At 36.6% G+C, this 16,117-nt stretch overlaps 1 protein-coding gene across 2 annotated transcripts in view; it reads left to right on the top strand.

Annotated features, from left to right (window-relative positions):
• SPON1 (spondin 1) overlaps positions 1-16,117 on the top strand; it is a 368,982-nt gene that overhangs the window by 334,370 nt on the left and 18,495 nt on the right. For both annotated transcript variants that reach the window (XM_051966978.1, XM_051966977.1), the window contains exons 8-9: positions 2,894-3,095; positions 15,520-15,660. In XM_051966978.1, the coding sequence (XP_051822938.1) occupies positions 2,894-3,095; positions 15,520-15,660 (343 nt within the window). The remainder of the gene's footprint in view (positions 1-2,893; positions 3,096-15,519; positions 15,661-16,117) is intronic.

The following is a 16,117-nucleotide window of genomic DNA, read 5'->3' as shown; positions in this document are numbered from 1 at the left end:
GTGTTTAGTATATAGTAAGTGCTTAATAAAAACTTCATCTCGTTAGGCTTTGAGGTCTCTTCCAGATCTAAATCTATGATCTAATTATCTTTTTAGGAAATTGGAAAATAATGTTCTATTTGCACGGGGAGAAAGTCTTCATTTGTGAATAAGCAAACAACCCAATTGGAAGTGGGTAATCTCCTAAGGAGAGGCAGGGAATCACATCAGGAACCATACAAATATGAACCTGCAGTCCAGACCAGATTGGTTACCAAGATTTTCTTTAAAGAACCAAAACCCAAAATACAGAGATAACAATAGAAAACTAGTTGCAAGAGAAAAGATACAAGTTGGGAGACTTATTTTGGATCAGAGGTAAAATATAAGATATGTCAAGGAAGTTGAACATTTATTTGATGCCTTATATCTACCTCATGTTCATTTTCAATAACATCTGACTCCTTATGACCTCATTTAGGGTTTTCTTGGCAAAAATACTGGAGCAATTTTCATTTTCTTCTCTAGTTCATTTGACAGATGAGGAAATTGAGGTAAATGGCATCTTTCCCAGAATCACACAGTTTGGAAGTGTCTGAGGTCAGATTTGAACTCGGGAAGATGAGTTGTCCTGATTCTATGCACTGTGGCTCCATCCAGCTCCCCAGCTCCTTAAAGCTCTGATTTTTAATGATGGCTGCATGCATTCCCTGCATCTACCATTCTTCCTCCAGTTCCAATTGTGCCAAAAAGAATGTAAACTCCCAAAGCATCGAACATTATTGTCTGATGTTTTACAGCCACCAGGATCTTGTCACTTCAGATATGAATGAAGTAACCTCACACAAGAACGTACAGAGAGGTATTATTCAGGAAGCATTTCCTCAGCGTGAGGATTCAAAGGAAGAATCAAGATTGAATTGCCGGTCTCTATAGCAACAGTCCAGTGTGTCTAACTCAGCCCCTTACCCTCTTTATCATGTTTGAGACAGCTAGATGGGGGCAATGAATGCCTAAGCAATTTGTGATAGCAATGAATTCATCCCCCTGGACCTCTAAGCAGGACTGATGCATAAAGTCTTCTAATTGGTAGTAAGTGAAAGGCTGTGTTCTTTCTCCCTCTGCAATTTGGAGAGATTCATGAATGTTAGAATCCTTCATTCCATTTATGAGGGAAATGTGGCTGTCCAGACCGAGGCATTCATGTGTCAAATGGAGAATCAGAATGATAGAATCTCAGAATTGGAAGGGGCCGTGCAAAGCAAGTGTAATCGTTGGCTTTGACAAGGGAGTTAAACTATGACACTAATGATGACCTTGACTTTGTGTGTTGGATAACCTCCATCTCTTTAAATCTATGATCCTATCAGAGTGAATAAAGAAGGCAACCATTTTATGCCAAATATCTATTACTTTTCTAGTTAAGATCTATAACTATAATTTGGTGATTTTATTAGATGATCTTATATAAGGGATAATATATAGGGATAATTCTTTTATTTTTACTAGTTATGTCTTATTAAGTACAACCTATTTTTGAAACATATCTTCTGCACTTTAATTAATGACCCATCTATAGTAAATCTCATTTTCTCATATTTAACTTAATCTATTTAAAAGCCATTATGCCAAAGTACTGAACATGGAGTCAGAAGACTGGGTTCAAATATTTCCTCTCATATGTATTAGCTGCTTGACGATGGACCAATAGCCTTTCTGAACCTCAATTAGAATTAAAATTATACCAGAAAATAGCACCTTCCTTACAGAATTGTGAGGATCCAATAAGAATCCAACAACATTAAAAAACCACAACACCATATAATTATGATGTTGCTATTATTATTGTCATCATCTAATAGATGTTCTATTATTATAATTATGATAAATTAAAAATTACTTCTATGATTCAGGGAATAGTGGAGGAAGTGGCATCATTAAGAAGGGAATAGATTTGAATAAGTAGAATTGTGGAAAGACAAAAGGAAACAGGAAAATGACCTTTGGGAATATTAGGTAGTCCAGGATTGCTGGCATGGAGAATATAAATGGTAGCTAGATAAGTAAAATGTGGGGTGGTCTGTGTAGCTCAAAAGTGGAGGGGCTTACAAATATTAGAAAAGGAAATATTATTCAGGAGGCTGATTAAACCATCATTATGGTGAAGACTGGATTGGAGGCAGGAGAAACTAGATCCAGGGATATTGGTTGAAATGGTAAGGCAAATAAACAAGGCAAAATGCAATCAGTGTCTGAGTTAAAATGATGACAGTGAGAATAAAATGAAGGGGCTTGCATAGATAGATTTCACAGGACAAAGCATTTTGAGTAGATGTGGAGGATTTAAAGAAAGGGATGAATCAAAGATAACTCAAATGTTTATAACTGGATGAGACTAGTAACAGAAATAGAGAAGTAAGGAAAAGGAGTAGTTATGAGGAAAAGATGGTTTTGGACATGATGAACTCAAAATTACTGTGGAAAATGGGCTTAGGGGAAAGAAACTGAGGTTTAAGGAAAGAAAAAGTCTAGTTAGTACAAGATAGCTTGATAGGATGAGGGAGAAAAAAAAAGATTTTGGAGCGATTGTATAATTTTCCCATCTGGATCCTTCATTTTTGATCTAGAACAGATTCAGTCTCATAAAAACTTATATAATGCTGTCCAGATTGGATAAGGTCCTCATGAAGGTCATGGGAGCACTAGAGAAGAATGGGTACATCCTGGAATATCAAGCTGTCCTTAGCGGGTACCTAGGTATTGCTATTAATCTCATTTTTTCAGTGATTCATGAAAAAGCATAAATCATTGGTAAACAGCACAGAGAGGCCCAAAATTTGCACTTGCCTCCTCAGGAAAAGAGTCTAATAGGAGCAAATTACCTATTTCTGTTATTTTGTTTGTTTGTTCCCAGGAGAGCAGCACCCTCGGCTGAATTCTCTGTGGATAGGACTAGACACCTAATGTCCTTCCTGACCATGCTTGGTCCCAGCCCAGACTGGAACGTTGGCTTGTCTGCAGAGGATCTCTGCACCAAGGAATGTGGCTGGGTTCAGAAGGTGGTCCAAGACCTAATTCCATGGGATGCTGGCACCGACAGTGGGGTGACCTATGAGGTATGTGTGCATGAGAATCCCAAAGATAATCTATCATTTATATATATATACACACATATACATATAATATGTATATATATAATATGTATATATATAATTTAATACAGACATAATAATAATATATAATATCATTATATATATATAAAACATATATATATAATCTATAAAATTTAAAGATAAATTTTAAAAATGAACAAATGAGTGAATACAAAAGCATTTATTAAGCACTATGTACAAAGCACTGATCTAAAACTACAAAGAGAGAAGTTTAAGACAATTCCTGCTCTCAAAGAATTCACATTCTGATGGGGTGACAACTCATATGGAAGGTTTCAGCTGCAAGGCAGGTGGAAAGGTTCCATGATCCTTAGGATGTGGTAGCAAAACAGATGATAGTACATCATCCTCTAATGTGACTTTCACTGATAAAATCATATCAGTTTCTGATGTCGAACTATTTGATAGGGCCAAGGAATTTGGTGGAAAGAACTATCTTTTCCGAGTCTTGTGTAATTATCCTTGTAGCCCCCATGGAAGCAGCAGCCCCACTTTAACCCCAAAGGGGTTGCTTGTGTGGTCTATGATAGAAGCAAGACTGGTGATGTAGGAATACAAGAAGGGGGGATGCTGGTATTCCCGGGACCTGATTTATCTGATTTATCTGCTGGTTCAGAGCAGTTGGTAGTAGTGATGTTGAAGTTGGAGCATCTCTTCTGCACAGCGATTTCTCCCTTCAAGGATGGCTTCAGGGTCTTGATTTGAAGTATAAGTGATAGTTGGAAGGGACTGCTAGTTCCGAGGCTCCAGGATTCATGGTCCTAAACTATCTTTATTGAGGTCTCAAGGGAGGTGGCAGTCAAGGTAGTATTTGTTGGTGGTTAGATCCTTCTGTCTTTCCCTCAGGGAAGCTTCTTCAATGAATGAATAAGCTTGTGAGCTCTGACAATCCATAGCCTTGTTCTCTTTTGATGTGGCTAAACTTATGAACCTATTCTATTTGCTTCCCCAACCAAAAGACATAGCCCAAAGCACCAAGCACCAGTGCCCTGCCTTCCCAAGGCTCTGTCCCTGAACCACTAAATGATGAGTCACAGCACAATTCTTCTCCCTGATGTCTATCTGAGAGACTAGGGCTGCCCCAGAGAAATCCTTATTTTACTTTCAAAAATATAATTTTCTTCCCTTCCATCTCCTTTCCCTCACCCTAATCATTATTGAGAAAATAGGGGAAAAAACCACGTGTAGTCAAGCAAAACAAATTCCCACATTGACTATATGTCTATTTTTTCAAGTCTCAGTCTATACTCTATATTCATAATCTGTTTATCAAGAGGTAGGCATGTGTCTTCTGGAATTATTTTTAGTTGTTATGTTGATCAGAGTCCTAAATCTTTTCAAAGTGGACTTTAAAATTTGGTTATTATATAGTTGTATAAATTATTCTTCTGATTCCAGCCATTTCACTCTTACCAGGTTTCTCTGAATATGAACCATCCCTTTAGTCATATCTTATAGCACAATAGTATTCTATCATTTATATACTTCCAAGAATTTTAATTTTCTTTCCTCTCCCTCCCTCTCTCCCCTTCCCTTCTCTCTTCTCTCTTCTCTTCGATTTCAGGGCTGGTACTTCACTGTGCCACCTAACTGTCCCGAATTTTATTTTTCTACCTCTAAATAAATTTTTTAAGCTTGATTGCTCAAGTTTCAAGGTGACTCTCCTTCCCTCCCAACCAATTCTAGTGTACCATTACTATCTGTGCCCCTCATGGGGGCAACTAGTGGTGTACTGGATAGAGGACTGGGCCTGGAGTCCCTTCCTAGCTTTTTGATTTGGGACAAGTCACCTACCTCAGTTTCCTCCTCTGTAAAATAAATTGAAGAAGGAAATGGCAAACCACTCTAGGATTTTTGCCAATAAAACCCCAAATGGGGTTATGAAAAATTGGACATGACTGAAAAATGACTGAATAACAATGGATGTGCCCTTTGTGATTTTAAAGACTTCAGCTGCATCTTCTTGAAATGTCATCTTTCCAGACAGAAAGTTATTTAAGATTACCATCCATCTTCCTTCTTTAAAATGTCTTCAGCCACATTATCTCTTTCTTCAGGTTCAGGGACCAAACCTTCATGATATTTTCCTGGTTCAGAAACACCAAGATTTTGTTCAAGGAAAAGTGAATGTTTTCTATTTTGTCTGTGTTAGCCCTTCTCAAAAGGAGTGGTGGTGAGTCAAGATCAAATAAGATAATGGACACTAACTTTTGTAGACATTGTAAAGTGGTGAGAGCAAAATGAAAAACGTCTATTTCTTTGTGAGGCTCAGATGCCACATTGGATAAATTTAATGATGGGAAGATTGAAGAAAGTCAGGAATTGACAACTGTCACCTCTGGCTGATGAAATTGTCTTCTAAATCAGGTTGAACCTAGCACTAAGGAATAGAGTATTGGAAGGATAATTGATTGCAAGATGCTTGAGGGACGAGACTTGTTTGATCAGGATCTAGCAGTGTGCTACACATACAGTAGGTGTTAAATCAAAACTTATTAAATTGAACCAAATTCATATGATCTTTGCACTAGCAATCATTCACCTAGCTTGTATTAAATGTCTATGTCCCAGTCATTGTGCTTGGCCAATGTTTTCTGTGCAGTTTAATGATCCTCATGTAGTTTTCTTGGATCATGACTGAAATATTCTGACAACTAATAAAAGTTTATTTCTTCTCTGAACTTTTTCACTTGGTTATACTGAAATTCTTCTCTTCCTATGCAGTTTATGGAAATGAATGGTCCATCTGGTTAATTTTTTTTTACTATTTAGAAAGACTGAGTTATCATCTAAAGTAAAATTTTCATAGCAAACTCCTTGCAGATGATTTATTAAATCACTTTGAAAATCATGTACAAAGTACATTCCTCGTAAAAGATTGTTTATTCTCTGAGTAAAAAAGACTCATAGAATCACAGAAGTTGAGGCCTCAATTGCCTAATATTGGACTAACAATCCTAAACAGGCCTTTATGATGTTGTTAGTCAAATGAAAAGAATCCTCTCTAAGGAGAAAAGCAAGGGACTGATAAGATGCTTTCATGACACAATGGCACAGCTTTGGGGAGGCTGGTTATCTGGATGGCTCGTGCAAACCTTTGTGTTTTATATGCACTTTTCTAGGAAAGTCTAGTGCATCGAACTATGCTACAAGCTCTTCAAGTCTTTAGGCACAGAGAATGCTCAAAGACCAAGCTATCAAAAGTCTTTGTCACGAAGTCAAACACAGCTACATGCTTAACAAGATTTTTTGAGCTCTTTCTTCTCCTCTTAGCCATCGTTTTTTCAGGAATTGATGTATTGGAATAGGGGTAGGAACTGCAATTGTGATTTCTTTCATATTTGTTGTGATTTCAGTCATATTATTCAGCTTTGTCTGACTCTTTATGACCCCATTTAAGGTTTTCTTGGCAGAGACAATGGAGTGGGTCACCATTTTCTCCTTCAGCTCATTTGTATAAGAAAACTGAGGCAAACAGTATTAAGTGACTTGTCCAGGATCACACAGCTAGTAAAATAGCCAGTAGATGAGTCTTCCTGACTCTAGGTCCACCACTCTACCTACTCTATCAAATCCTAAATAAGGAAACTTCTACCAATGCAAGTAAGCATCTCATCTGCAATTTGTAGTGTGAGAGCATTTCCTCAATCATTAAGGTTTACACAGTCAGTATGTGTCAGTTGCAAGGCTTAAAGCCAAGTATTCCTGGCTCTGAGGTCGGCATTCTATCCACTGCCCCTAAACTGCTTCTAAGGATACTAGACACTGAGTTGAATTTCAAGAATCAGATCAAATTCCATGTACTCTGAAAATTCATCATTTACAAAGTGCAGAAGTCATTCAACTCTCCCTTCTCTGAACCCCACCTGGGATTTTTATTTTATTAACTGCCATTTAATTATGTTCTATCTATTGTTTTGTAACTGGTTTGTTGTGAGTGAGCCTTATATCCCCAACCAGATTGAAATTTGTCATTTGCAGGAACAATATCAAAGACTTCCCATATGTTCTCCATAATACAGAACATATAATACATAGTACAGAGCATATCATAATAATTATTATTTAGATTGCTTTTTGGGAGGCAATTGAGATAAAGTGACTTGCCCAGGATCATACAAGGAATAAGGCTGGATTTGAACTCAGGTTCTCCTGATTTCAGGACTGGTGCTTTTATGCACTCTACCACCTAGCTACCCTTAGATAGCTTTATAAAGAGTTGCAAAGCAATTTAGCTTCACTATTTTATTTTATGCTCACATTTCTGTAAGGTAGATGTTATGATAGTACACATTTTACAGATGGGGAAACTGAGGCTGAGAGATTGTTGGTCACATAACTAGTTAAGTGGCTAAGGCAGGATTCAAACTTGTCTTCCTTATTCCCAGTCCAGTGCTCTATTTTGTGGGATGGTTGAATATAGCATAGAAGGGACTGGATTTAAAGTGAGAAAGCCCTCATTTCTAATCTGCCCTCTGATACTTATTAGCTGTCATAGGAGGCAGCGACGTGGTACCATAGTACAGAGCCTGGAATCAAGACGTCTCCTTTTCAGGAGTTCAAATCCAGCATTAAACACTAAATAATTCTGTGATTCTGAACAAGTCACTTCACCCTGTTTGTCTCACTTTCCTCATCTGTCAAATGATCAGAAGGAAATGGGAAACTACTCCAATGTGTTTGACAAGAAATCCCCAAATAAGGTCACAAAGAGTCAAACATAACTGATCATTGTCAAATTACTTATTTCTTCATCTAATAAAGGGAAACAATAATACCTCTAGCATTAGGGTTATAAGATTCAAATGAAATAATGCATGACAAATTCATGTGTCTATTGTTGTTAACTCTCCTTTTCCACCTCTGACTTTCCAGAATATTGGGTACTTGCAATTGTAGATCCAGGAAAAAGATTCCTAGGAAATGAGATCCCTGTCCAGGTATGGAAATAATAGGGAGTCACTAGTATTATAGGAAATATCTCTGCAAGAAGTCTCAATCTTTTTCTTTTTCTAGCAGAAAAAGAAATGATCTGACTGAACCATGTTTCTAGTGAAAGAGCCAAAAAGGAGATTATCTCCTGCCTCTTTGTTCTTTGAATGTTTGCACTTTTAGTCATGACAATCCCTTGATTGGGGTCATCAATGGAAAGACACAACACACACAAATGTCCATAATGAAACTCCCTTTTTTCTTTAGTTCTGGCAGATTTATAGGCATGTGACTATTTATATGAACTAGGGCAAGAGCAAATTGTCCTCAGAGCTATCCAGCATGTCCAGTTGGCAAGAGCATGAGTAGAGAATCCTTTAAAGACCAGATGATCTTCTCTTCTGTTCGAATGTAGTCATGAGAGTATCTTGCCCTCTGGGAGGTGGTATGATGTAGTGACTTTGAAGTTAGGAGTTCCAGGGATAGGTTGTCTTGGTGTTTACTAGTTAGTGTGACCTTAAACAATTTATAGCCATACTCTGATCTTCAGTCTACTCTTGAGCAAACAGAACAAAATAATGCTACTCTAGCTGATCTCACAAGAGCTATTATGGGGATGAAATGAAGTCACAGATATGAAAACATTTTGAAAAGGTCAAGATATTATATATGAGTGGATTTTTTTTAATTTAGCTTTGCTTTAGAAGGTTTAGAGTCCTAATGAGAATGTTAGAGTTTTTCTTTACTTAGTTCTTTTTATTGACATCTTTTATTTTTACATTGCCTATATTTCCCCTATATTCCTTTCATTTCCCTCTCCCAGAATAACATCCCATATAATGCAGATTTTTTTCAAAAGAAAAGAGAAAGAAGAGGGAGGGAATCAGTTAAAGAGAAGCCTGAAATTTAACATAGAGTGAATGTTCCATATTCATGAACCTTTATAAAGGAGTAAAAAGAGGCATCTCTTCTTATCTCCTGTTAAAGACTCTGCTTGTTATTGGTTATTCTGCAATATTCCTTTCTGATTGTTTTATGGTATGTTTCCATTTCCATTGTAGTTGTCATTGTGTATATTGTGTTCCTGGCTCTGTCCACTTGACTCTGCATCAGTTCATAGAGATCCTTCCATGCTTCTCTATGTCAATCATATACATAATTTCTCATAGACTGATATTCTATTACCTTCATGTACAGTGTCTCACCAATGGGGACACACCATTCCTTTAAATGGTCGTATTTTTGTCTCTCCATTTGGACCAGAAAGAAGATCCTTGAGTATATGGACCCTGTCTCTCACTTATTTATATTCCCCTTAATGTTAAACTTGGTTTTAGGTATAATTAGGCACTCAGTAAACATTTACTGAATGAATAAATCCAAAAAGGAATTATCTCCTGTTAAAAAAAAAAGGTGAAGTCTTTGTCATTGAAACTTGATCTTCATATGAACTTAAAGAAATTTTAATGATTGCCTATAACTAGAACAACATAGAAAATAAAATGAAACCATTAGAACCCTAACTGAAGTTTAAAGGGAAGCAGATCTTTCCCCTGCTTGGACTGGAATCCCAATTATAGAAAAAAAAAAAAAAAAAGATCATTAGGAACAGTTAGCTGGTGGAGTGGATAGAGTACTAGCCCTGAAGTCAAGAGGACCTGAATTCAAATCTGGCCTCAGATACTTAATATTTCCTAGCTAAGTGACCCTGGGCAAGTCACTTAACCCCAATTGCCTCAGCAAAAAAAAAATAATAATAATAATAATAATAAAAAGATTAAATTTCCAGCCTCTTATCCTACCATAACAGCATCAATATCCATAAGATTGGCCTCAAATATATTTTTCTTATTATTTGGGCATATGAATTCCACATATAAAATGATTTGCTTCAAGTCAGGATTGGGTTCAAAGTAGGAAAATCATTCTGCAAGTATTTAAAGGGCCCCTCTACTTACCAGGCACTGAAGAGAGTACAGTGTAAGTATACTCCATAGCCTTCATCCTTTGGGGATTTCTCAGTCTGGTCGAAGAAACAAGACATACACATGAAAAATGAGATAACATGTGAAGAGTACATGAGGCATCAGAAGGTCAGACAAGCATTTTAAAAATCACAACAATAAAAGCAGCACAGGGGGCACAAAGTCCATCCTGTGCCTGAGTATGCATCTTTTCTACAATATATTCATCAAAGTTTCTTTGTGAAGACTTCTAGTGCTGAGAACTACATCTTGCACTTTTAAACAGCTTTAATGGTTTAAAAAATAGTTTTCCCTTGTACTGATCAAAATCCAGCTCTCTGCAACTTTTACCATTCCTCCAAATTCTACTTTCAGTGAGGGAATTCAGAAAAAGAAGAATGTAAAAAGGGAGCAGGAAGGAGAGGGAGAGGAAGAGGGGGAAAAGAGAGGGAAAGGGAAAGAGCAGAATAAAGTGGAAATAATCAGATAAAGCTTTATAGGATCACAGAGAAGGGACTCTATAAACTAAGTCCAGTTCTTTCATTTTACAGATGAGGAAACTGAGGCAGAAAGAAATTAAGTGATTTGCCCAGGCTCACATAGCTGTTAGTATCTAGGCAGGATTTAACCCAAAATTGTCCTGTCTCCAAGTCCAATACTGTACCACCTCACTGATTTAAATTGGGTAATAGGATCTTGGCAAGTAGTAAGGAAAATAAAGTAGGAAAAGTAGGAATCTAAGTACAATAAAATTCAAATTTCTTTAGCTCTCTCCCTAGCCCATCTGGTAACTTTTCAAGTTCCCACGCTCTTTCCTTCTGTCCCGGTGGGTTTCTCAGTTCAGTTATAATCTAACCTTGATCCAGATTTACACACCTGAGACACAACCACTCTCAACAGCAGCTGTAAGTAGTAAGAGGGACAATTCTTTTTTTAACCCCAGGATATCCACACTTTGTACTTCTAGATCACTTGCTAGCTGCAGCTGGTGCTCCCCAGCTGTCTGTGCTCTGAGCAAGTGTTTGGAAACCTTCCCCACCCCTACTATCTTCCTTCTTCTGGTATAGAATGAGTCACAGGGGTGAGCAGACATAGATGAGTTATAATCTGCATTACAGAATTCATTACATATTTTCCCCAAACCCATCCCTCTTCTGAGCTTCCCTTTAATTGCTAAGGACACCATAATCTTTCTAGTCACTCAGATTTAAAACTTTGCTATCATCCTTAACTCTATACTCATTCTCATCCCACATATCCAGTCAGTTGCCAAATTGGCTCATTTCTACTCAAATATCATACCTTGCAAATACCCTCTCCCTATATTCATGCATCAACCACCTTAGTAGTACAGGTTGGACCTTATCCCTACTCACCTGAAATAGTCTCCTAATTGATTTGTCTTAAGACTCCTCTCAGTCCAATTCATTCTCCACATAGCTGCCAAAGTGGTCTTAGAGTACAAGGCTATGGAACTACCAAACTCAAGAAATTGTGTGGTTTCCTACTGACTTTGGGAACAAATTTATTTCATTTTTATCTTTTTAAAAAGTTGTGGCACTTTTACAATGCATACAATTACTCATGCAATGCATGAAGATATTTTCCCTTCCTAAGAGAATGTAAACTCTTTCAAGGCAGGAAGTGTGAATTTTTTTGTTCTTGTTTTTGCCTTTTTATCTACAGTATCCACCACAGAGTTTGACCTATAATAATGCTTAATGAAGGAGTACCAAAATCTAACTTCATCTGCAATATTGTGTTAATTTTACACACCATATTTTAGGACCAACATTGACATTCTTAATCACATCCAAAGGAGAATAATCAAGCTAGGGAGTATACTGAAAACTGTAGGAAAAAAAATGATGATTAATTGAAGGAACTGAAATTGTTTATCTTGGAGCTATAATAGCTAATCATATCTTACATCTCACCATCACATGTATAACAGGTACCATTTTTATGACCTTGAACTATAAAATCATTCTCTCTGATCATAACTATCTTCTCTTCTCTGTGTGACTCCTCCTAAATATATTCTTTATTTTCACCATAATTTCCAATACCTCTATCTATCCTTTCTCACAGGTCTTCACCACTATTGTTCAGATATCATTTCCATTCTTCACAGTTGATCAATTAAAACACAGTATCTCACACTCATAAAGCCTTTGTCCACTCCTGATTTAGCAAAATCCAATTTGGGATTATTATCAGCATCTAGGATACTGAATTATGCAGAAAATCATGAATTGAGAAGTTATGGACTCAAGATTCAAAATGAGCAAATGTACCCATATTTTTCCATGACCAGTGTCGGGATTTGTTTTGCTTCACTCTGCATGTTTCTTATAAGGGGTGGTGGTGATTGTTTTTTGGAGGGGGAAATAAAAGGGAGACAAAATAATTATTGGTAATTGAAAAACATTAAGTCATACAACCCTGCCAACTATGTCTCTTATAAATTCATATAATCTTATTTACATTTAGGATTTCACTGCTGCACTGCAATCTTTTTATACTCTCCTTACTATCATACTTCTTGCAGCAGCAATTTCAAATCCTCTTTATAAGTGATGTCAAATGCAAATCATACATAAAGATCTCTGCCTTGATTTGACCATGCTCTCGAGCTATTGTCCAATATCTTTCTTTGCCTTTCTAGCCAAAGCTCCCCAAAGCATCATCTTATTGCCTCTACTTCCTAACCTCCCACTCATTTCTTAATATCTTACATTTTGGCTTCCCATCCAACTCAACTAATTGAAATTATTGTCTCCAAGATTATTAATTCTTTAATCATTAAATCTTCTACTTCCTCCATTATTTAGCTTAAACATCATCATAATTATTTTTTGTGTGCCTACTATTGAGCACAATGCTTTGTACATATTAGGTGCTTAATAAATACTGTGATGATTTATTTAATACATATTTGTGAGCCCATTTGAATAATTAGAGATAATCAAGCAGATAATATATATATATGTATATATATATGTATGTATGTATATATATATATGTATATGTGTGTGTGTGTATATATATATATATATATATATATATATATATATATACACACACACACACACATTCAGTCACAAGGAATCCTGCTCATGTTGAGATTGGTCTCTTTTAAAATCAAGGATTTCATGTTTTTATGTATTTCATGTTTCTATGTTGAGCTATGAGACTTTACATCCTCTTCTTCTGCTTCTATTTGCTAGAGGCTAAATTGAGAAGAGGGCTGAGAGCCAGTTTTTCTTCTGCAAGGAACAAAAGCCTAGAGCCTTCTCAGGAAGTTACTGGTGGGGATTCAGACAAGGAAGCCTGTCAGAATTTGAGAGGAGGACACTGATCAAGAGAACAAATCATCTGTTTGTGAGGGAAAGAGATTCTGTGAGGGAGAGACAGTGCCTGTGGGGGAATGTCAGTCTGAGGAAAGGAAGCAAGGCCTGACTGAAATGAAAAAAGGCCTGTTTACTCAGCCTCAAGATAAGGTTGGAGAAAGAGAGAGAAAGGGTAAAAAGAGGAAGTCAGGATCAGAGAATATCAAAATAAGGTGGCAATATTATTAATAACAAGGTATCATCTCTATTTCAAGATTTACACAAGCACCTTCTCAGCAGTACAAGTATTACACTCCCTATTTTACAGATTTTAAGAATGAAGCTCACCTATGTGAAGTGATGTGCTCAAGGTCACACAGGTAATAAATAGCATAGTCAAGACTTAAACCCAGCTTTCTCATATGAAGCCTTTCTCAATTCCTTGCTTCTTCTTCTCCCTGCTGCTAGAGCCTTCACAATCACTTGCAAAAAGAAAAATAAGTGATGATTCAGAGAATATAACCTTATACAAGGGATCAAGAAGACCTGAATTCAAATTTACTCTTAGTAGTTATATGATGCTGGACAAGTGATAATCTCTCAGCCTTGGTTTGCTCCCCAATAAAATGGTGATAATAACAGAGCCCTCTGTCCAGAATTGTTGTAAGGATCAAATAATTTAAGTAAAATGCATTCTTTAAATACTAGCTGTTATTATTACTTTGCATTTTCTTTTTATTTAATTAATGCATGTCTGTGGTATCTCCTTTGATGGAAGGTAAACTTATAGACAAGGACAATTTCAGTTTTCTTTGTATTCCCAACACCTGTCACAGTGAATACCCTTAATAAATGCTTGTTGATTCATGGATTCTGACTCTAAGACCAGTACTATTCAATTTAGTTTGATGAATATTTATTAATCTAGTTCTGAAGCCATTAAAATCAATATGGCTCCATCCTACTGGAGAAGCCACAAAGTAAAAATGAGAAGGAAGACAGAAAAAGAAAGGGACATGTATCAGAAGACTAAGACAAATTGGGCATGCTGAGAAAGCAGATAGGAGATAATATTCTGCTCATGGTGAGATGTGCTATCTCTCTTTGGCTACCATTGTTATTGGTGTTTTCCTAACCAATAAAACTTCATGTTCTTCCATCTCTCCTTTGGTTTTATTTCTCTTAAATATACCTTTACTCTCATAACACCCTCTTTTTTTTGATATTTTCTTAGACCATCACTTTGTTATGTATGACCTTACATTTCTTCTATTCAAAAGCTTGATCCCATAATTAACTAAGCTGACTTGACATTGTATTTTTTTTTAGTCTCTTGCCTCCTCATACTATTCCTGCTCATCTCTTTCTAAACTCTAACCCTGGATCCATCTACCATCTGCTTTCTCCTCATTCACTTGCTTGCTATCAGACATCACTGGAAAAATTCACACAACTATACTGATCAACCACTTCAGTTCCTTTGCCAAGAATACCCTAAATGAGATCATAAAGAGTCAGGTGAGACTAAAACAGTTAAATAACAACAGAAGGGCAAGTCACAATTTTTATTTAACTCAATTTCCTTCTATGTTAAATTAGGTGGCAAAGTCCTGACTCTCAGGGTTTCTGTGAGGATCAAACAGGACAATATTGGTTCAAAAATAATAGCTAAGTACAATGCCTGGTACATATTAAAAGGTGTATAAATGCAGGTTTCCTTCCCTGTAAAAAAAATCATATTTTGATTCCTTTTCCCATTAACATTTATTTTCTCTCTCTCTGACTTCTCTTCAAAATTGAGTATTTGCATGAAGAAATATCTGCTGGAAACATTTTTCCTTTAAAAATTTCATGAAGACACAAAGAATTCAAAGGAGAATTGAAAGTAGCAGGCTGTCTTCTGGATGATGGTCTTTCATGTTGTTGCCTCTCCACCCTCAGTGGTGTTTCATGGAATGAGTACTAAAACCATTTCATTCACATTGAGTTTGAGTTCGTTCAATGCTGGGAAATAACTGCCCGATTATGGTTGTTGTCTTCCACTTGGATCCAATTTATATATAAAAAACAAATGGCTTCTGCATCCTTTATCTGTTTATATTTACTGCTGCCTCGGCCTATGTCTTCTTGTCTTTGCAGTCACCCAATAAGCCAACAATTCCACAAGAGAAAATCCGGCCTCTGACAAGTCTAGATCATCCTCAGAGTCCTTTCTATGATCCTGAGGGAGGTTCCATCACTCAGGTAGCAAGAGTTGTCATCGAGAGAATTGCACGAAAGGTATGGGGATGAGCTTTCCACTGTCTGGGAAACCAGTGAATAATCCGAGTCAGTTACCTGTCCCCAGAGCTGTTCTAATTCTCAAGAAACTAAATAGACACCAGTTTTCATCTAATCCAGCCCAAAGTTTAAATTCCATCCACAGCATGCCTTAGAAATAGTTCTCCAATCCAAAGCCAAGCCATTTGATTTTCTGACAACTATAATTCTTAGAAAGGTTTTTAAAATTTATTTTGAAAAAAAATTCTCCCGTAACTTTTACTTAGTTTAGTTTATGTAGATGTTTAGTTCTCCTTTCTGAGACCAAGAAAATATCTGATATTTTTACCATTTAATAGCCTCCAATTAATTAAAGATAGTTCCCCTACTCTCCCTAAGTCTTGTCTTCCTCAGGTTAAATAGCATTATTATTTTCCCAGTCCTTATGCATGACATCCATTCTTCTTATCATCTTGGG

This window comes from Antechinus flavipes, chromosome 6 (genome assembly GCF_016432865.1).
Source record: "Antechinus flavipes isolate AdamAnt ecotype Samford, QLD, Australia chromosome 6, AdamAnt_v2, whole genome shotgun sequence".
In the NCBI taxonomy this organism is placed as follows: domain Eukaryota; kingdom Metazoa; phylum Chordata; class Mammalia; order Dasyuromorphia; family Dasyuridae; genus Antechinus; species Antechinus flavipes.
The sequence above is the reverse complement of the archived record's forward strand: the minus strand, read 5'-3'. Positions and strand labels throughout refer to the sequence as shown.